Genomic DNA, 22,223 nt, shown 5'->3' on the forward strand with positions numbered 1-22,223 from the left:
CAGACTGTGCGTCGACATGAGATTGCCGAACACAGCAGTGAAAAGGGAGCGCCACATCACGCCCACCATGGACGACATTGTCGCCGACCTCAACGGGGCGAAGTGGTTCTCCAAACTCGACCTCAACGCGGGGTACCACCAGCTAGAACTTGAACCAAGCAGCCGGTACATCACGACCTTTTCCACCCATGTCGGACTTCGGAGATACAAGAGACTCAGCTTCGGAGTGTCGTCAGCGGCCGAGGTGTTTCAGAACGCGATTAAGGAAGTTCTGTCAGGGCTGAGTGGAGTCATCAATTTGAGCGACGACATTCTCATCTACTCAAATACGCTGGAGGAACACCATGCACATCTCAGGGCCACCCTCCAAAGACTGCAGGACCACGGCCTAACCCTCCACAGAGAGAAATGCTCATTCTACCAGGAAGCCGTAGACTTCTTCGGCTACCGATTCACGCGCGAGGGGCTCCGGGTTGACCCCAGGAAGGCGGAGGCCATCCAGAATGCCAGCACGCCCAGGAACCCCACCGAAGTGAGGAGCTTCCTCGGGATGGCCACATACTGTGGCCGGTTCATACCCAACCTGGCTGATCTGGCTGAGCCCCTTCGCGCACTCACAAGGCAGGATCAAGAATGGGAGTGGACGTGCGCGGCGAACCAAGCCTTCCAAGAAATCAAGGCGAGCCTCCTGGATAAGGCCACGATGGCCTACTTCCAACCACGCAGGAAGACCGAGCTAGTTGTGGACGCCAGTCCGGTAGGCCTCGGCGCTGTTCTGCTGCAGGAGTATGGCCAGAATGAATGGAAGCCCGTCGCGTACGCGAGCAAGGCCCTCACGGACACTGAAACGCGGTACGCTCAAATCGAGCGGGAGGCGCTAGCCATCAAGTGGGCCTGCCGCCACTTCCACTTGTATCTCTGTGGCCAACCTTTTACCATCGTTACCGACCACAAGCCGCTCCTGCCCCTGTTCGCTGGATCCTCCAGGCTTGCTCCCCCGCGAATTGAACGATGGGCCGTCCAGCTACAAGGCTACAATTTCACCTTGGTCTTCCGGCCGGGCGCCCACAACCCAGCAGACTATCTGTCCAGGCACCCCGATGTGACCAGAAGAGCTACCCCACTGGCGGATGGTCAAGTAGTGGAGGAGTTCGTCCACATGGTGTCCATGGCCGCCTGTCCAGAGACTCTCACCCTGCCCGAGATCGGAGAGGCCACCGCCGAAGATGAGACCCTGACCCGCATCAAGAAAGCCCTGGAAACTGGAAGCTGGACTCGTTTTCTGGAGGGAGCTCATGGTCTGCGACCTGAGATCAGCCATGCCCGACAACAGCTATGGCAGATCCGCCATGAGCTGAGCGTTGGTGATGAAGGCGTCATATTGCGAGGACATCTCATCGTGGTACCTGCAAGCCTCCAACAACAGACACTCGAGATCGCCCACATGGGCCACCAGGGAGCAGCCAAGACAAAGGCCCGGCTACGCAACAAGGTATGGTTCCCAGCCATGGATCGTATGGTGGATGAGATGGTGCGCTCCTGTCATGCCTGCACTATCACGGGGTCAGATCCAGCCCCAGCCCCAATCATCACCGAGGAAGCGGCGACAACACCCTGGACTCAGCTGAGCATAGACTTCGGGAGCTTCCCAGACGGCCGACACACGCTGGTGGTCGTGGACTCTTTTTCGAAATTCCCCGTCGTGGAACTGCTCTCTTCCACAGCATTTGGACCAGTCAAGAGGGCGTTGGACCACATCTTTGCCACTATGGGACTACCAGAGGAAGTAAAATCGGACAACGGACCCCCTTTCCAAGGGCGAGAATTGCAGGCATACCTGGATGGACTAGGGATAAAACACCGCAAGATCACACCGTTGTGGCCGCAAGCAAACGGCGAAGTGGAGAGGCTCATGCGGACTCTCAACAGGGCGCTCCGCATCGCCGTCAACGATGGCAAAGATCCGGAAGCCGCGCTGGACCAATTCCTGAGTGCATACCGACAGACTCCACATAGCACCACCCGATGCGCGCCGGCGCATGTTCTGTTCAAGAGGGCGCCAAGAGGCAACATCCCTGCGTCCTCTACGTGGACCCCGGAAGAGAGAGACGGTGCCGCCATCCAGGCACGGAGAACTGTCACGAACCAGAAAGCAAGTGGAAAGAGACATGCGAGACACCCCGGGTTGCAGGAAGGAGACACCGTAGTGGTACAAGATCGACACCCTGGGTGGAAATTTAGAACCCCGTTTGAACCGGAACGATGGATCGTGGAGAAGATTCGGGGGACAATGGTGACTCGGCCAACAGACCGTCACACGAAATGTGTCCTGCTTTAAAAGAACAGGGACGTCGGACGGCGTTCCCAGGGACGCTGATGAAGTCATCGATGCCGGCGCAGGTGGTCAGGACGACGAAAGTGCCACTGGGCACTCAGTGCCCCTCCAGGGCCATGACCAGTCAAAGGAAGACAGGCGTCAGCTTGCTGGACCCCAAAGTGAAACACCTGGGTACACCTCTTCCTCCCGGGATGAAGCAACGACCCCGGCTGGGGCTGTTGGGTCTCCTGTCCGCCACCACCACAGATACCACTTGCGGCCCCATCCAGGGCCGAGCCAAAGACTCAGAGACTTTGTGTGCACTTCCCCTTAATCCTGTGCACGGACAGTTTACACATGAACTAAATTGAAGGAGGGATGTAGAGAGCCACCCGGCCTCTTAACAACAATGTATCGATACACACACACGCACTCACCCACCCTCGGGACGGGCCCGCCCCGAGGTATATAATAAAGCGCGGAAGACCGCTCGGGGTCTTTCCGGCACACCTCCTACTATAGTGTATGTGTCTGATTATTGTCTATATTCACTGCGTGCGAAGCCCTGACCTCGCCCACCACAGGACCTTTCCCTACTATTGCAGCTGGTTGTGAAAACACTCTCACTGCTTTGAGCCCTGATGTAGCAAGACTTAGCAATGGCTGATGTGGGCGGCACATGTCAGGAGAGGGACAGTTTCTATCACTCATACACCCTTCTTCTCAACCTTATGCAAGATTGTTTGCTGTAAAGTTGCAAAACAGAATACATGAGATATGGGAGCAGCTTGAGATACTCAGTAGCTTGTTTGTTAACTTCTGGATTCAGTTTCTGGAGTATGAGTTTCTGAACATTTAATAACTGGTACAGAAAAAGCATTAGTTATTTCCACTTACATCTTGTAATTGGCTATTGGTTCATGTCTAATAGTGGATTTTGCTTGTAGATGATATTTTTTATTTACACAGGAAACTTTCTTTGTTTTTCCACTCAATATGTGCTCAGACATACGACCAGAAAACACGTCTCACCTTGATCCAGTACAAATTCTTCTCAAATAGATGGTTGCTTCACCTAGGAGGACTCGCTGAAATCTTTCTTAATCACCGGTGGCCGCCATAAACAGGGGGTGGTGGTGGTGGGGCGGGTGAGGTCGGGGTTAGGGAGGGGGAGAAATACATTATTGGGGATTGGTCTGAGCAGTCAGGAAAGACGCCAGCTCAGACCAAGGAGTCTACAGGGTCTCTTCAACCCGGCTGTTCAATGCAGCTGGGCTGAAGAAAACCTAAGTGCGCATGTTTGTTTTGGTTGGCCTGAGACGGCCGGCCAAAACACATATGTGCACTTAGGGAGTGGAGTGCACATAGCACTCCTCCTCCCCCTCCCATACCTAGGCCCCGCCACTCCCTGCAGCGCTGGTTCTGAGTTGGAAAAAAGCAAAATAAAACGATGCAAGAACCTTGTTTTATTTTACATTTGCTGGCTCTGAGCCAGGCAGTGGGGCGACGCTCATCCGCCATTGAGGAGGAGCCACCACTTTACTTAATAGGCCCAAAATGTGTAGCATAACTCACCAGAGCTCCCAGAGTGCCTTTATTTTAATACTCAAGTAAATACAAGTTTATTGTTCAGTTAATTAAAACTTACAATACAGCATATAAACATCAAATAAAACACCATAATAACACATTAAATCCCTCATCATTCTATTGGATTACCCCCGTTTTGCCTAATTAAAACTCAACCTGAGTAATAAGGAGTAATCAGTTAGAGTAATCAGGTAGCATGGGTCATAAATTACATAGTAATGATCTACATCTTTGTACCGCCAACTATGGAATGTAATCCGACTAGCTTTGCCCAATAAAAGTTGGAAAAAGAGTGCATTCATATTCAAAAATTACAGATCATGTACCTTATTGTTCCAAATTAATTCTCAATAACGATAATGTTAACAATTCGTGTTATAAAGCGCTTCATAACACAATGCAATTTCTAAATACTGTAAATAACAGGTGTTGTTATAGTACAATTAACTTTACACACCCTTAATTAACCTCTGCTGCTTTCATAAAAAAGAAAACGGTTATGCTCCAGTATAAACATAACCCCTCGTCTTCTCTGTGCAAAATAATGTAGTTTGGGTTTAGCAAAATGACACAGTATTTTCTCATAACTATTACGTGAAATGTTAATAACTGTGAGCAAACCACAACTTTGTAAAATGGAAACTAGGGGCCATATGTATCAAGATACCCATTTGCGATTCTCAAATAGCGATTTTTAAGAAATCGCTATTTGAGAATCGCAAATGGGTATGTATGTACAAAATTGCATTTTTTTGCGATTTCTTAAAATTCCTTAATTGCAATTAGCAAATTGCTAATCGCAAATTGAGAATAATTTCAAGGGTGCAGGGGTGTCCAAAGGACACCCTGTTGCACCCCTGAAATATGCATGGGTGCACATGTGGCGCACATACATGCCCCAAGGACATGTATGTGCGTCACATGGCACTTTGAAAAATCCAAAAATTTGCATTTTTCAAGGAATTCGCAGCTTAGCACCAACTAGAAGTTGGTGGTAATTTGCGATTCCTTAAGGACATTTTGCAATTTTTTTTGCTTCATACATTGCATTTAAGGAATCGCAAAATTTGCGATTCCTTAAATGCAATTGCAAAATAAGGAATCGCAAATTTTGCGATTCCTTATTTTGCACCAGATTTTGCTTAATACATACCATGTAGCAAATTCGCATTCGCAAAGGCGAATTTCGGCCTTTGCGAATGCCAATTTGCTTGATACATATTCCGTAGGCTTTTAAATGGATCGCACCAAGGGGCAGATTTACAAGCCTCTTGCGCTACTTTTGCGTCACTTTTAACATTGGAAAAGTGACGCAAATGTGGCGCAAGGGGCTTGTAAATCTGCCCCCAAAATATTTCTATGTAAAACATTGCAAGGAGGCGAAACATTTCAGATGGCAACAGATGTGGCCCTATAAAAGAAATGTTCACAATTATGTTCTGTTCAAATTTTTCCTTACAATAAAGCTAGTATACGAAGCGAAAAAAAGGGCATGCGAGTTTTTGGGGAGGTGGTTAGCGAGGTGCTACATCATCTAAGACGTGCTGTCAAAAATTATTGTACGCTGTCACCTTAGATTTCTCTTATTAATTATATTTACTGTTTCATAGCCCGCTTTGATGTTTAGTTGTCGAGAGAGGCAAACAGTCGTTGGGGCATATTCTGCGGGCATTGCTGCCCCCTAGCGGTTCAGGTGCTGCAATCTAATCTGTGGGACTACACTAAAGTGACTTCGCTCACCGACATTGGAAACGCACTTTCTGTTCCCGATTCCCCTTTTATGACCCTCGGCCCCGAGACATCGCAAGGGAAGGCCATCTCTGGAAACAGGGAGGGGGGGGGGGAGGGGGGCAGTCAGAAAAAGGCATAAAAGAGTTAATCCCAGGTGATATGCTTAAGTTCTTCTGTCAGAATCGAAGGCAATTACACCTGGTAAGTACCCCACTCTGAGTAATGAGTACGACAATGAGGAAATAGATGCAAAATAGCGATGATGAATAACCCGTAATCACCCAAAGTGCCTTTTTTTATTTTGCACTGATAATTATGAAGAAACCATAACAACACATCTCAAAACCCTTACCATGGCCTTAATTATAACACTACCTATAATATTCTAACCCATAATGTTCACCTTAATCCGAAATTGTTTGTAGACCTAATCAAACCCCTAATCCAAATTACAAACCAAATACTAAATTTAACTATACCCAAGCACGGGTCAAACCCTTGAAGAAATTGTTCCTCCAAGGCACAGGAGCATGTCTACACTGCACGATAGAACCACACATGTGAGTTAGGAGTCACTTGGCAATTTTTATTGGATGTCTTGTGAAAGTTTTTTAAAATCCAGGTTAATATTGTAATTTTGTTCCTCTTACGAGTCCGGCGATCCACGGACTGCCAGACTCGTGGGGGCACAGCGGTGACGGTCTTCCAACCGCCCTATTACAACCAGGGCAGTCAGGCCACCCTGGGGCCATCACCAATCATATTACGAGTTTCCTCACCGCCATACTTTTCAAACAAAGGGGGCCCTACAAGGCCTCCTTGTGCCTCTGTGCCATGGAGAGCATGCAGGGGGTACTTGTAGTGCCCCCCTCCTGTGTGCATGCACCCCAGTACCTACAAGGCATTGACTGCAGCAGTCCATGCCGTGCAGATACAGAGTTTGACGTTCTCATTGTGCTGCCTATTTCTTAGGCACTGCCAAAGAACCCCCGCCAGACAGGAGAAAACTCCTAATCTGGCGGGCGGTCTAACCACGGCAGGCGGGCAACTAGAGCCAAATTCCGGGGGGGGGGGGGGCTGAAAAAGATTTGGGGGGGGGCTAATTCTTCCAGCCGTAACCAGAGTGGCTGTAAGAAGGGCTAAAAACATAACAAAAGCCTCATTTACATTTAAATGGTCTTTTACAGACCTGTGAAGTACTCGGGTGCGGCTGCAATTAGACGTCGCCAGCCGCGAAGCAGTGTCAGCCCGGGCTGACACACACGATGGGGGGGGGGGCTGAAGCCCGGTGAGCCCAATGGGTGTTGCGCGCCTGAACCACGGGTTTGGTGGTGTTGAGCGATTCCGCTCCCACGCAGCCAAATTCATAATGAGGCCCTTTGACTTTATCTACGCACATCATTTTGTAGATAAGTGAACTGAAGAACAGATACGTTAACATATTTGCCCAGGATGACAATATTCACTGAAATGCTGAAGTAATGAGCAGAGATTTACTCCCTTCACAGGGGTCAACGTATCCACTAGACCACACCTCCTTCACTGACAGGAGGATCCAGTACTCAGAAAGGAAGGTTGGTAAAAGTCAATTGGTTGGAAAAAAGTTGTGATCAAAAGTTAGGTCAGAGTTTATTAAGGCCAATCGGATCTGTTCTCAGGGCATGTCAAACCATCCCAGGTAGAGTAAAGTGCAGTGGTGAGGTGCTTCTCGCCCTCTGGTGTGAGATTAGTAGCAGTACGCATGTCCGGTGTTCAGCCTCCTGAGAGGGACTCTATGGGAGCTGGATCACCCCTGTTAGAGCTCTGCAGAACAGAGGCTGGGGTCACGCCGGGACCGGGGTCCGCATCGATGCCTGAAGGGAGGTGGAAGGACAGTAGCTAAGCCTCCCAACTGTGTGTGTTTGGGTGCCTCTGCATTTTTCTCAATCGAGGGTCCCTAATTCTAGCTGTACCTAATATTTCACTAGGCCGGTCCATTGTGGGGTGCCAGGTCAGAGCTGCATTTAGGGCATGTTGAAAGGGCACGGTGGTGAATTAGTCCTAGATAAGCTCTCTGTAAGAAGTGGGCTTGTAGGAGGAGTCATGGATTTCTAGAGACTTGGGTGGGGTATTCTAGTGCCGCCGCCCATTCCCTGCCAGTAATGTCCTGACCTATATCCCGGGACTACCTCTCTCTCCGTGACGGGAGGTCCCCATCTGGGTCTTCCGGGTCTTCATGGAGGGCCCTATACGCTAAGCTCCCAATGTGAGTAGCAGGGTCAGAGTAGAGCTATCGGCAGGTTCAGAAATGACCTTCGGGTCCCATGGGTCAAACATTATGCCCACACGTTTGTCATATTCTAGGAAGAGGAGGCTGGGTCCATATGTGTCCATTATCTCCTCATATACATTAGGTTAGGTGGCCAGTGTTGTAGAGGACCGTATCCCCTCCCCTCTCCTCCCCCCCAGTTAGTAGGCAATACATAGGTCATAGTGTCCTCAGTTTGTGGTCTGGAAGTTGGTCTTCTGGATTTTTGGATTTTCGGTGAATATCTGTGGCAGAGACTGCGAACTGCGCTGCACTCACCCCAGCCCTGCTGCATGGCTGCTATAAGGACCAGGCGTCCTCCTCCAGAAGCCTGAGCCAATCCACCGGGCAGCTGTCTGCTCGGCCACCATGCATGCCCACTTGGTCTCCTCACAAGATGCAGGTTCATGCAAATGAAGGCAGCAATGCTGATGCGAAAGAAGGCACCCATGTTGGAATGGGCTTTTCTAATGAGTCACCAAAACTGTCAACTTAACAGTATAGCAAGACTTAACACTACAAAGTTGTTCTCTGTCACAAGCCAGTAATTCATACATCGATACAATAAATAAATAGGTAGGTCAGGTGGAGAGAGGGTATTGGTGGATGAAGAACATGGCCTAGAGTTATCTTCCAAATATGAGGAAGAAAATTCTTCACAGACAAATCCAATTGATGCACTCATATTAGTTCGAACTTGATAATTAGTTCTATTTCATACATTTAATCAGTTTAATGTATGCAATGTGGTATGTTCTCTGTCCATGAACACACACAAGTCCATGAAAACAGCGTGGATACTCCCCCGTGCACCATCACTTTTATGCGAGTTCCGCGCACTATGGGCCACATTTGCGACCATTTTTAGCGGTCGCAAATGCAGAATAGGGCTGTTTGCAATGGCTAAAATTGTTTTTAGCATGTACTAACCCTATTTCGTGAGTCGGTAACCTATTACTCTTTCACAAAATAGGGTTTGCAAGTCGGTATTAGGATGAGGCATTTCAAGGGCGTCCCTTCCTAATAGCAAGTCGCAGAGGCATGTATGAATGTTTTGCGACCGGAATGTGGTCGCAAAACATTAATATTTTACTGCCTCTGTGAAGGAGGTGGTAACCCATTCTCAAAAGGGAAGGCGCCCCCAAGGGACCCCTTCCCATTTGTGAATGGGTGGACCAACATGTTTTGAGAGCAGACAATGGCCCCACAGACCACCATACCTACTCTTAAAAAATGAAAAGGTAGCTTTTCATTTTTATTTTTGAAATGCATCCTGTTTTCTTTTAAGGAAAATGGGCCGCATTTCGATTTTAAAAAATTGCTTTATTTAAAAAGCGACCTAGCCCTGGTGGTCTGTTGACCCCAGCAGGCCACCATCCCAGTGATTATAAGGCCATTCCAGATGGTCGCAAATTTCAACTTGATGAGGTAGGTCATTTGTGACCCATGGGGAATCGCTAAATGTGTCTGAGACACATTAGTACATCACATTTTGTGAGTCTCTAATTGTGAGTCGCAAATACTCGCAATTAGAGACTCGCAAAATGGAATGGTCGCACATCTGGCCCTATTTGCTTAATGTCTCAATATATTGATGCATGCTACACATATTATTTTTATATTTCATTTTGGGTATTATTCAACAATATCTCACTTGGATAAGTTGATAATCAAAATACATCCATAAATCCTGATTCCAAATTACAAATCATTTTCATGCATGCCTTCATTATTAGCCCCACCGGTAAGTGCAAATAAAACTGCCTCACCCCCACACTCCGAGAAATGCTAGTTGTTCCTTTGGTACGAGATTGCACAGTGACGTGGTATGTGCAGGCTGTAAGGAAACGTTTGACCCCATATAGCCTTATGTTTTTTACCAAGCCATCTGGGACTTTTTACTTGCTGTTTGATGGAGAGGCACAGTTCGAAGATGAAAGCCAAGGACTTGGCACCCATCGGACTTTCGGGTGGAATATCTGTTGCGTTGCATGATGGGCAGCATTGGTTTGCGTTCTCTTGTTGATACTAGTCCCCAGAGGTAGAAATGAGCCCATACTTGGTAGAATTTAGCTGAGATAGACCACAGACATCCACACAATTGGTATGTGTCCAAAAAAGTGTCTCGGTCACAGCATATCGGTTGCCGATCACCGATCACATCTTGAGGGAGCCTTCTTTGCACACTGGTGTTGGTAGACACGTTGGGGCACATGCATCAACCTATTTAGGAAGTGCAAACGGTGCGAATCGGTAAATTCGGCCGTTTGCACTTCCTAAATAAGTTTTTGGGGTGCATGAAACAATTTTTGAAAATCCGCATTTTTTGCAATTCCTAAAAATGCGAATGCATTTAAGGAATCGCATTTGTGCAACTCCTTAAATGCAATGCATGAATTTTAAAAAAAATGCGAATTTTGAAATAGGAAGTGCAAATTAACACGAGGTTGACCCTCGTGTTAATTTGCGAAAATCTGAAAAAAAGCACAAAAATGCATTCTGGAAAGTGTCATGTTACACACACGCATGTCCTTTGGACAGGTGTGTGTGAAACTTGCACTTAAACAAACATTTCAAGGGTGCAGGGGGGGGTCCTTTGGACCCCCCTCAGCACCCTTGCAATGCATCAACACAATGTCATTCGTAAAAGAAAAATTTGCAAAAAGGCATTGATGGGCCTCTAGGCACATAGGAATCAATGTAATGCCATTCCTTAATTGCGATTCGCAATTAAGGAATCGCAATTTCCGAAAATTAAGAAATCCTAAAAACTTTTAGGATTTCTTGATGCATAGGATTTTGCAATTCCTAAATTGCGATTCCTTATTTTTCGCAATTTAGGAAGTGCAAAATCCTTCAATGATGCATGTGCCCCGTTGTGCAGCCAGAAGGAAGCATGGAGGTTGCATGAAGAGATTACACACAACTTGGATAAGAACTGAGACTTTTGGAGCTCAATACTTAAAGGGGAGATGAAAAATTTGCAAAGGTTCAACTCAAGATACTGTTGACTATTGGCTAGAAAGAAGGTGGAGACTGTATCCTGTCTGCCCAATAGGAAGAGAGGGTACAAAGTGCGGATGAACATTGTCGCAGGCAGACGAAATCAAGGAAGACCAGAAGCCAAGGATCACTTTGATCGGTCATATGCAGGGCACACCTGACAGCTTGCTGTGTTGCTGTGTCAGTGCATCAGAGATGAGATACCAATGATAGACCTGAGCGAAGTATGCCGATCTATGGCACAATGAAGTTGTAGTGCTGCATGTCTCACGAGACCTCGTGGAGCGAGAGGGGACAATGAAGGGGCGTAGTTGACGAGGGGGTCTTCGTCCCCGAGGGGTTTCTTGTGCTGGGGGAAGATTTGGCCTTCTCATGAGCAATGTCCTAAGATATGGGAAATTGAAGAGGAATCTCTCTTTCCACATTGATTTCTGCAGGTCTTTCCCAATCTTTAGGTCATGTTCTCAAGACATATTCTGCCAGGATGAATCTGACAAATGTGTCCTTCGAAGCTCAGTGGTTGCACTGACACTGCACGTGGTATTAGCACACATTGCAGAAACCCTCCTTGGCTGATGACTCCCATTACCGACCAATACAGGATTTCTGAGAAGGGCCTCACAGGGTCATTCTAAGTTCTGCAGTAATACTGCATCAGTAATTTTGCACCCAAACCTCTTGATATTGCAGCAATAAATGAATCCAAGATGCAAATTTACTGTACTATTTCAAGTAACCCTCTAAGGAAATGGAAATTAATGTGGAAATCTGTGTTTCTAACAGATTTCCACAATTAACTCCAGATTTTCAGGCTGTTGTGCAGGGATATATTTCACCAGGTTAATCCTTGCAAACATATTTTAGGAAAATCAAGTGAGTGCAGTAATAACCCGTGCAGATGACTTGTAATCCTGACTCAGCTTGTCGCTACCACTCAGAAGGCGGGCCATAGTGTTGAGAAGGTTTTGAGAAGTTACAGGACTTGCTGCTAATGAACAGCAGTCGCTTATGGGTGGTCACGTGCTGTCATTTGTCTGTAATGCTTAACAATATTAGGTAGTCTGACTTTTCCCAAAACATGCTTCACTCTTATTTACATAGCTAAACTAAACACTCCTGGCATCAAACGTTCAAGCAATGAGTGCTCTGCTAACAAGAGACAAGTGGAGGCTTGAGGGTCTGGGGAGTGCATAAGGGGAACTGTTAAGTGCTCGACAAGCACTCCTACACATGCACACAAACACATAATGCTTATTGGACCCTGCATTGTGCCAAATGCACCTCAGCTGCCTGAGAGGATGTGATCCAAGGCAGAGGCACATCTGCCCATTAGGCTGTCTCCCTGCTTAATGAATGGCTTGAAAGCAGCTCCGTGTGCTTTGGCAAAGTACCTCACAACAGATTAAACACATGGGCTAACACACACCAAGGGGCGATTCACGAAGGAAGTAAGAAAGGTATGGGCGGAGGTGTCTGCCTTCACCTGAAAGTGCCCTTTCCTAGTTTCTGCGGTTCAACAACATTTCCAGGAGTACAGAAAAATAGAAAAGTGGCAAAGCTTTCTTGCGCAAAAGACAATATTTGTACTCCCCAAATCAGAAACAATCCACAATCACAGTGTGCTCCCAAGGACAGGGACAGCCACTTGTATCCCCTGATATGAACCAGTAAACCAGTCCAAATTGAAAATTAGAAACAGTGTCCTGAGCACAACTTTACTCCCAGTATAAAAAAGTCCATTCAATCATCTTTTATGGTGATTTTATTCGTCAAATCAGATAAAATCTTCTTTACCGTCATATATGGCAATCTTCAACAATTCATCCAAAGCCAACACGTGTTTCGTCAATAACGATGCACCCGCATCTCTGACTTCTTCAGGGCTATCAGGATGTTCCTTCAATTCCAAAATTACCAACTATTCCGTATCGCAGGAAGAAAAATTCGCTGTATCAAATTGTAATACAGCTCGCTCAATATTCCATTAGTTGTCCAAGTGGAAAGTAAGAATTCACTTGATCTGTTGATATATATCCAAACATCGGAGAGCGCTCCTCATTACATCGGACTGGCGTTCAGAGTAAGCTTACTCTGAACGCCAGGGTGGGAAGAAGTCAGGCAGGAGTTTGGGAATGCTCACCAGTGTACATGTTTATGGTGTTCCCAAGCTTCCAACGCAAACTAAGGGGCTGATTTAACTGTTGGGAGAGAGGGAACTCTGTCACAACGGTGAAGGAGCTCCCTCCAGGCCAACACAATGTCCCTCTCGCCATGAGAGGTAACTCTCATGGTGAAGGGGCGTTATATTTTTATTTCCAAAAAGAAATCATGCTTCAGGATTTTTTTTTTCTAATAAAAAAGAAACAAGTTTGGTGCAAGGATCTGACATGCTGACAGAGCCCTGCACCAAACTGCGAACAACATTGACAGGAACCACCGTCACAGCGGTTTTTGACAATGTTGTAGAAATGGCCACCAGCTTGGTTGTCATTTTTAAATTCAGGCCAGTGATACTGAGCAATTTAGTCCATCGCCCTGGCAGAGAAACGGGGCTCCCGCCGACATTTAAGTCAACTCCATAGTCTAACTCTGTGACTTGCTGACAGGTGTAAATAAAAAAGTATGTTTGTAAACTCGTGTAATAAAAGTTTGCCTAGGGATTACTTGTTGAGGGCATTTAGGTTAAATAATTCTATCCAGCAATAAGTAAACACAGGAAATGCCTAGCCTTAGGAAGGAAATAAGTTGAGAGTAGGATCCCAGGACAAGTATCTAGAACTTGTAGGAGGGGAGGAAATAGCTCTTTTTGAAAGAAAAGTAGGTAAACTAGTTGTTTCTGAAGCTAATACCATACAGAAAAGCCTTGTGAGCTGGGTCGGGAGGTTCAATGGACAAATGCATCCACTGCATGGAACTGACCTCATGGACCCAAGTTATAATCTTGATGGTCTAATCAGCTTTCATCCTTCCTAGCTCAATAAAATGAGTACCACTGAGCTGAGAAACAATATTCAGCACCAAGATACCCTTCAGGGTAGACGTGCACTTTACAAATGCACATTATGTTGACAAGGTTAGGTTATTACGTGAAGGGGGTACCAGAGTACCATTACCAGCCGTTAAAGCAACCCCATTGCCTAACAGTGAATCTTAACCTTTTCACTTCTGAGGACCACCACTTAATAAATATTGGGACCTGGAGACCCCCACTGAATCGTTAATGGAATTTCGGGAACCCCCATTAAGTCATTACTGGAACCCGCAGACCCTGGCCTAGTCATTTTCGATGATTTGAACGCAAACCAATACTCAAAAAATACAAAAACAAGCATTCATCAAACAGATTCCCAAATGATGAAATATTTTATATAATTCACAAATATTTTTTAAAAACCTAAATGCAAATTGTAATAGAAATGTTGGATTGCTTCTATATTAAAATGATGCCACTTGTCATGGACCCCTTGAATAGGCTTCACGGACTCCCAGGTGTACCCAAACCACAGGTTAAGAACCACTGGCCTAGGGCACCAAGAATGCATTCATCTGTACATGCTGCCCAGGAGCATCTGTGTGCCCGCTCAGGTGTCCACGGCGGCCTCATTTGTAGGAAAGGCAGTGATAAATTGTTACTTCAATCAAGGTTGCAAAAATAAATTCTTAATAGTCCTTCAACTGAAGCTAAGGTGAGAAAGAGGTTTACTGAGAGATGTTATTATTAATTCTTTGCTGATATATATGTTTCTATCCATTCGTTGCAGTCTGCCTCCCGTCGCGTCGGACTGTCCTGTGCCAACTGCCATACCACTATCACCACTCTGTGGCGCCGAAACGCAGAGGGCGAGCCAGTCTGTAACGCCTGTGGCCTGTATATGAAGTTGCATGGGGTAAGTTATGTTCTTTTTGTGGTTCACATGAACCAAATGCATATTTTGCCTGCTCCCAGGGACACCCTGTTTCAGTATATCTCAGTAGGATCTCTGCTATTTGCAAGACTTCCAGCTACAAAAAACAAAGCATAAGCCAGGTCACCAGGGCTCTAGCTTCCACAGGTATCAGTCTTGCTCACAAATTTGTTAATATAACTTTGAACAGAGATGGCAGATCTGGTTTTGAAGGTAGTATGAAATTCTAGAGCCACTAAGATAATCAGGGAGTGGAGTGGTAATATTGGTAAAGTGGCAATTTTCCAAGAGTAGTGTGCCTTCTCTTTTAAGTCCTGAAAACTCAACCTAAGACACTACAGAGATGGTCTACTAAGGGGGAGATATCAATAAATCTTCTAGATGCAGGGCGAGGACAATAGCAGTGTTGGTGAGCGGGCAATACATCTCTGAAGGGAAGCCACATCTACCAGCATCTCAGGATGATCAGGATAGGAACTCACAAATGAATGTCAATGCTTTTATGATGCCAGGGATAAAAAAGATATAAAAAAGAGTCACATATACTAAAGCAAAGTTGGTCAAAATTTGATTCTGTTGGTGGACAGCACAAGTAGACCTCCTAAAGGAGAGGGAGAAGGATTTGTTTTACCTGTCCAAGTTGTATTATTGTCCACGATTTTATTTCATTTGTATCAGCTGAATTCAGCACACTGACAGCTATGCATTTGGTTCTAGGTGCCAAGGCCACTAGCAATGAAAAAGGAGGGAATTCAGACCAGGAAACGGAAACCCAAGAATCTGAACAAGTCCAATACGTCCACAGGTAAGAGAGGTTAACTAAGTAAGAGTGAGAGATTAACTAAGTAAAAGGCAACGGTGTGCACTACAGTAGCCATTCCTACCATTTTTCAAAGCCATTGTGAAAGGCAATAACTGGGAATTAAAAGGCTTGAATGAATCTTAATCAGTGACATTTGCTCTGGCCGCATTCCACTACATTGTATGTCTATGCTCACTTTCCAATTACCGACAAGGTTCAATAATAAGATAATCAATCTTGGCCATGCACCAAAATGGGCATCACTTTTTTCAATTTTAAGGCAAATACATTTTTAAAATGTTGCTACAGAGTTCAATTTCCATAAACTGAGTAATGTATTCAAAACAGCAAAACAATAACAGTGGGCTTCCTGTTTTTTATGGTCTGGCTTACCAGCGCAGCAGTCACAAGACAATTATGTGAGAATCACCGGGAGAGGGGCTTTGGTCTGCCCACATGTTGGGAGCTGAGAATACCTGTCTTGATTGGGCAGAAGTTGTGTGCTTCCACAAATAAGTGCTTGCCCTCCACACAGCTGTGACCATTTTGTTTATTTATCCAGCTGCCTGAGCTTGAACTTTCAGGTGCACACACATGACATTGTAATGCTATAAAAGTGTCTTAGATAACAAGATAATTTATGGTGTTTTTCTCTAGCAGCAGCACAGATGGTAAGAGGGCAGTCATTAACCTACATGGATGTTTAGATCTGGCTTGGTAGTGCAAATGTCACCTGACCTTTTAACCTTCACCAATATTATTCTACAGTTTCTTTGCTTCTGCATAAATACACACCCATCCCTATGCTATTTACTTGTAATGCTTCATATTACCATACAATACTCCTTTCAAGTCAGGTCTATTTGTATTGCCAATGCTTGTCATGGTCTGGCTTAATAGTGCAGTTGTTGCAAGAGAAATATGTAAACTTCACTAGAGGGGGGCTTTGGCTCTGTCTACATGTTGGGAGTCAGGAGTACATGTTTTGAATGGGCAGAAGTTGTGTGCTTCCACAAAAAAGGATTTGCCCTCTTCTTGTTAGAATTTTGTTTATTTATACGGCTGCCTGAGCTTAAACTTTCAGGGGCTTACAAACGCTATTGTAAAGCTATTAAAGTGTCTCACATAACTAGATAATTTACGGTGTTTTTCTTTGGCAACAGCACAGCTGGTAGAAGGGCAGTCATTAACCTACATGGATTTTCAAGTCTGGTTTGACAGCGCAACTGTCACCTGACCATTTAACCTACATCAAAATGATTCTACATGTTTTTGCTTCCACACAAATAGATATACATTCCCATGCTCGCTCCTTGTAAAATATCACATTACCATTCAGCATTAGTTTAAAGCCTTACCTATTGGCATTGCCAATGCTTGTTGAAGTAAGTAGTTGAGGCAAGACCATGAGAACCATAATTCTCTTTATAGCTTTGACCAGATATCAAGTAGATTGTTAAAGGGCAGATTTGGGGACGAGAAACCGAAACTAAATTTATACACAAAAAAAAAGGTTAAATTACAGGCTGCCTAAATAGGTACCACTCTGTCTAGGGCCGTGAACTCTCACTGGCTATACTGGCAATTAGAAGATTTCAGAAGGCCTCATAGCAAACACAAGACACAAGCATGCAAAACCTTCAGGACACATTCCAACAAGGTATATTTACAACCTTGTTGTTGAGGGTAATAACAGATACAGCAACCCTCTGTGAGCCTATAATGAGTGAGAGGGACTTTAGCAATCGTTATATTCCAAAGAAGAAGGGCTATAATACTTTTAGAGTATGGTGCCCGCTGAAGGTAGCATCTTCTCAAGTAAACAAGGAACAACAAACAATGGAATGCTGAATCCAAAAATCTATCCTAGCCATAAGCATTGCACACCACTGTCTAACTCCCAAGCTCCTGGGTTCTAACTATTCAGTGGTGCATATTCAGAATATACATTTCGAAAAACACTTGCAACACATGGTTGGTCTCAGAGATACTTTCAAATATAACATGGGCCTTGCCTGCCAAAGCCTTCAGCAGTTGTGGCCGGTGCAGGTATGTGCAGTCGTGCGGAGAGGCGGTGGTGCGGTTGCAGGGCGCGGGGTGGAGGGAGTTGGCCTACCATGCTTACCTTCACTGGCTATGACTGGTCTTCAGTGGTGAAGATGGAGAGCAGAATTAAGTGCCAAATACTCTGTTTGCATTACATATGAATGCATTCATAGATCCTTTAACTTCAACCTCCCCAGGCCCTGATATCTTTACAGAAAGACCTTGTGACCAAGGCATTCTGCCAAAAAAGACCTGTAGGCAAAACTTTTATTTTCCAAAATTAAGGGTGTTACACAAAGCTTACTTGCTAAGATTTACCTCCGATTTATGTAGGTAAGTAGAAACTTCAACATATAGGGGCATATTATCAAGCAGGGCGTTAAAAATTATCGCCGTTTTAGTGGCAGAAAACTGCTGCTAAAGCGGCGATAATGGGCTTGATAATATGGCCTTGTGAATTCCAATAGAAACCCATGTTCTGGTGTGAACATGGGCTTCTATTGGAATTCTCCAGGGCATATTATCAAGCCCATTATCGCAGCTTTAGCGTCAGTTTCCTGCCGTTAAAACGGCGATAATTTAACGCCCTGCTTGATAATATGCCCCATAGTGTTCTATACATTATAGTAAAGAACAATCAAAGAATCATTCAAAGGTTTACCTTAAGTCAGCCATGCAAGATGCAAAGGAAATGCGTAAGCAAGGGTGTCTAGTTTTATGCTGATGTACTCACGCCCTACCTGGCTGTAAGATTGTCTTCCGCTCGTTTCCCATTAATGGATGTTGTCTGATACACTGACTTGAACTCGCACCACCGGCAAATGCCGCCACAGCCAGTTCAGATACTCCTGTTCTTGTTGTAACATTCAACATTAGCAAAAAATGTGCATTGTTATAGCATGATGTACCATTTCATTAATACTCCTATGCTTGTTAGAGTGTAAAAGTAAGTAAACAAAAAGCAATAAACAGATAAAAACAAAAACAAGGGTGCCTATTTGGAAGTATACTACCCTGTTTGTGGCTGAGCCCCTCACCCCCTACACCCTCCACAAACAAATATACTCTATCGCATTTCTGTGTGATCAGACACTGATTCATGACAATATGTTTTAACTCCTGTATGGTAACGTATCTCTATTGTCAATCCTTGATCTTGTCTTGCTGCTGAACAAGTTTAGAACCAATATGTGTATTAAGGCTTTATTTCTATTTAGGATCAACCAACAGTGAGAGCCTCACATCTACGCCCACCACCAGCTACACCACCTCCAATGCCACCACAGAGGACCTGCGCCCAATAAAGACAGAACCAGAAATCTCATCTCATTACGGACACCCTATTTCTCAGGTATGAGTGATCCCAAAGTAGCTTGCACTACTCAGAGCGTGGATAGAACTAAAAAGTCCACATTTGTAAAGCGCACAATCACCCGTAAGGGTCTCTAGGCGCTGGGGGGCCGTCGGGAAGATTAAGCGAGCTATTGCCCAGAGTCACATGGTGCTGGGCTAACCTGCCGCCGGAGCCGGGGATCGAACCGTGGTCCCCAGATTCCAGCGTCAGTCGCCCTGGCCGCGGCGCCACACCTTATTCATAAATGCATAGACATGTGTAATCCCTTGTTTTTGTAATTCTGTTTGTTGCCCATAATCATATAGCTTAATAGCTTGTCCTGCGTTTTGTTTTCCAGAATTCTGTTTCTTCAATCTCATGGCATATGGATTCTTCACACCCTTCTTTATCAAGCCTGAAGCTCTCGCCACAGGGACACCACTCAGCTGCCAGTACGCCCCCACAAACCAGCTCCAAGCATGACTCGTGGAACAACATGGTCTTAGCCTGAACCCAAAGCAAGAACCTAGTTGTGCAAAGTACTCCATCCCTTTCAGACTCCAGGTTCATCTGCCTGCTCCTCGATAACACACCGTGCTCACCTCTGTTCATCTTGTCTTATTGAGGGGTGTAAGCTGCAGTTCTGCAAAAAAAAAAAAAAAAGCACTCTTTTATGAAGACTTCTCATGGATGCAAACTATTGAATTCGAAAAATAATATAAGAAAGGAAAACAATGTCAAAACAATCCAAGTCTCCAATCCAAAGTATGTTCCAAAAAGCGGTTTCATAATCAGCGTCACTACCCAAGAACCTGGCGCTTTCAGACTACAGAAAGGTGTGTAAACGGGAAAAAATAGAGACTGCAGAAAGGCATGAAAATGGGTGATTATTGTCAAACTGGACATATTTTCTTATAATGAGTATATTTGGAGGACTCATCATATATGCCGTGCAGAAGAGGTTATGTCTTGCCGGAACTGACTTAATGTTGCATCTCATGAAGCTGGCTACAGAAAATGGTTGGAAAAAATCAAGTTTGACAGGCCAGGACAGGACCTTTCATTCAGTTGCTCTAAAAGCCATGCCCGAGGCACCGGTATAAGGCCACTGTGGTTCAATGGTTCCCTCACAAGCAGATCTGAAAATCCCTTCAATTTAGTAATACATTAAACAGCTTCATCAAATGAGCACATATAACCAAGGTTGGGCTTGAAAGTAAGAAAACAGATATACAGGACAATACAAGACAAAACAGTGCAAGGTGTATTTTAAAAGACTCTTGAAATTCACTGGAAGTATAAAGTACTATTAAGAAGTTTTCTAGTTTTTGTTATTAGGTCTGCTTTTGTAACACATAAAACATCTTGGCTACATCCTTTTATTTAAATAAGGTTGGTTTCAACACCGAATTGTTCAAACTATAACTTACATGTATGCCATCCATAATGTATTGCATCATATTGGAGGGTCACTGTATTTGCCTCAAGAATCATCAATTCACTATCATTATTAACTCTGGGATATTGTACATTCAAATGACGTTTTGCTCAGGTCACCTCATCCAGGACAAGGCGTTGTGTTCTCCATCAATGATAGATAATCAATGACTCCTTCAGAAAGAACAGACAGGCCCATTGACCATTTTTTTGCCTCTCTTTGGAATTCTTCGAAAGAGGACAGGGCAGCTTTTAGAATATCACTTAGCATGTAGCAAATATCTATTCCACTCCTGTGATAAAGTCCTAGAAAACAATGAATGAGTGATAGAGAAAATTTCATCAAGTGTATTTTAAGAGGTTGTATTTTTTCAAATTTGTTCTAGAAGTTGAAGACCTCTAAAACTGATTTTCATTTGTAAGTTGAATGGACAATTTCAAAATACGTGTATACAATCTACTAAGACAAATGAAGCACGTCAAGAGCTTAAAACACTACATTTGATGTACTGACAACTGGGCATCGGATTTATGCTGTGTGTTAAAGGGCTGTATTCAACACTTCTTTAACTAGCACATAGAGCCAGAGCTAGAAGATAAATTCACTAATATATACTGTGTGATATTGGTAAATGTGGCAGTAAAAAATACAGAGTTCATTGTAAAAATATACACTTAAAAAATAAAGGCAACAAATGAAGGAATCAGAAATGCAAACTGTAAAAATAAAGTCCATGCAAATGTTGACCAGTTGAAAATGTCCAAATCCACTCAAACACATTATTCACCAGTTAGACTAGGTTAAATTAAAATTCTAATTCCATGCATAATATATGTCGGGACAAGAGCTTACAAATTGGATATGGTGCAGGTCAGGATTTTTAACTGATATTTTTCTATAGTCCTTATTTTTTTTATCTACATCTTTATGTCATTATTATTGGGTCTTTATTTTAATATTCTATTAAAGACAGTCAAGGTTTGTATGGCAAAAGATCACAAGAATGGCAAGACCTTTAATATCTGTTGGAAGCTCTCAACCATTTGCAGAATTTCTTTGAAGAATACAAATACTTATTCAACAGAGAAAATCCGAGGATATTGATTCTCACTAGGTGGGGGAATGATCTAATCCAGTAATGCAATATAACCCCAAGCGTTTGCGTATGGAACATTTGAGTGAAGTTGGAAGCAGATCCTGTGGGTTCATATGAAGATGCAAGGCATTTGTGATTGTTCTCCTCTTTGTTAACGTGCAATTCCCGTACACACTATTAGCTGTAATTAAAATCGAGGTTTTATTAACATTACAATTGATTGACTTATTGTAATACCGCTAATTGGAAGAGTATTTTATGGATTGGAGCGAGGTAGTCAATGCTGATTTTCTCTTCTTATTGTTGCTAAGTAAAAATCTGATGGGGGAATTTTTATATTGTTTTGTGTGATGTTTCAAAGGTAATTAAACCACTTTAAAATGTGGTGAGATTGTAAAACCTTTTTCATCTGTATGTCTACAACATAAGTTGTTTTTATGGTTACCAGCTCATTCTCTTCAAAGCAATGTAACTGGAAAAACATTTCAGGAATTTAGGCACAAATGAGATGCTATGAAGAAGCATGTGACTTATAGTTATTGTGAAGATGAGATCTGAAGCTCCAGGAGCAGATCTGAAGCAAACGTTTAAATGTGAGACCTGTGAATGCTCTCGCCTAACCCCCTCAAATTTTGGGTGACCCACAAATAGCCACAAATCAGTTTGTACCATGAA

At 44.2% G+C, this 22,223-nt stretch overlaps 1 protein-coding gene across 4 annotated transcripts in view; it reads left to right on the forward strand.

Annotated features, from left to right (window-relative positions):
* Positions 1 to 21,882, forward strand: part of GATA4 (GATA binding protein 4) — a 152,380-nt gene extending 130,498 nt beyond the window's left edge. For all 4 annotated transcript variants that reach the window (XM_078647575.1, XM_078647578.1, XM_078647574.1 and 1 more), the window contains exons 4-7: positions 14,690 to 14,815; positions 15,551 to 15,638; positions 18,899 to 19,032; positions 19,373 to 21,882. In XM_078647575.1, coding sequence (XP_078503701.1) covers positions 14,690 to 14,815; positions 15,551 to 15,638; positions 18,899 to 19,032; positions 19,373 to 19,525 — 501 coding nt within the window. In that variant the 3' untranslated portion in view covers positions 19,526 to 21,882. The remainder of the gene's footprint in view (positions 1 to 14,689; positions 14,816 to 15,550; positions 15,639 to 18,898; positions 19,033 to 19,372) is intronic.
* Positions 21,883 to 22,223: the final 341 nt, after the last annotated feature.

This window comes from Lissotriton helveticus, chromosome 6 (genome assembly GCF_964261635.1).
Source record: "Lissotriton helveticus chromosome 6, aLisHel1.1, whole genome shotgun sequence".
Lineage (NCBI taxonomy): Eukaryota > Metazoa > Chordata > Amphibia > Caudata > Salamandridae > Lissotriton > Lissotriton helveticus.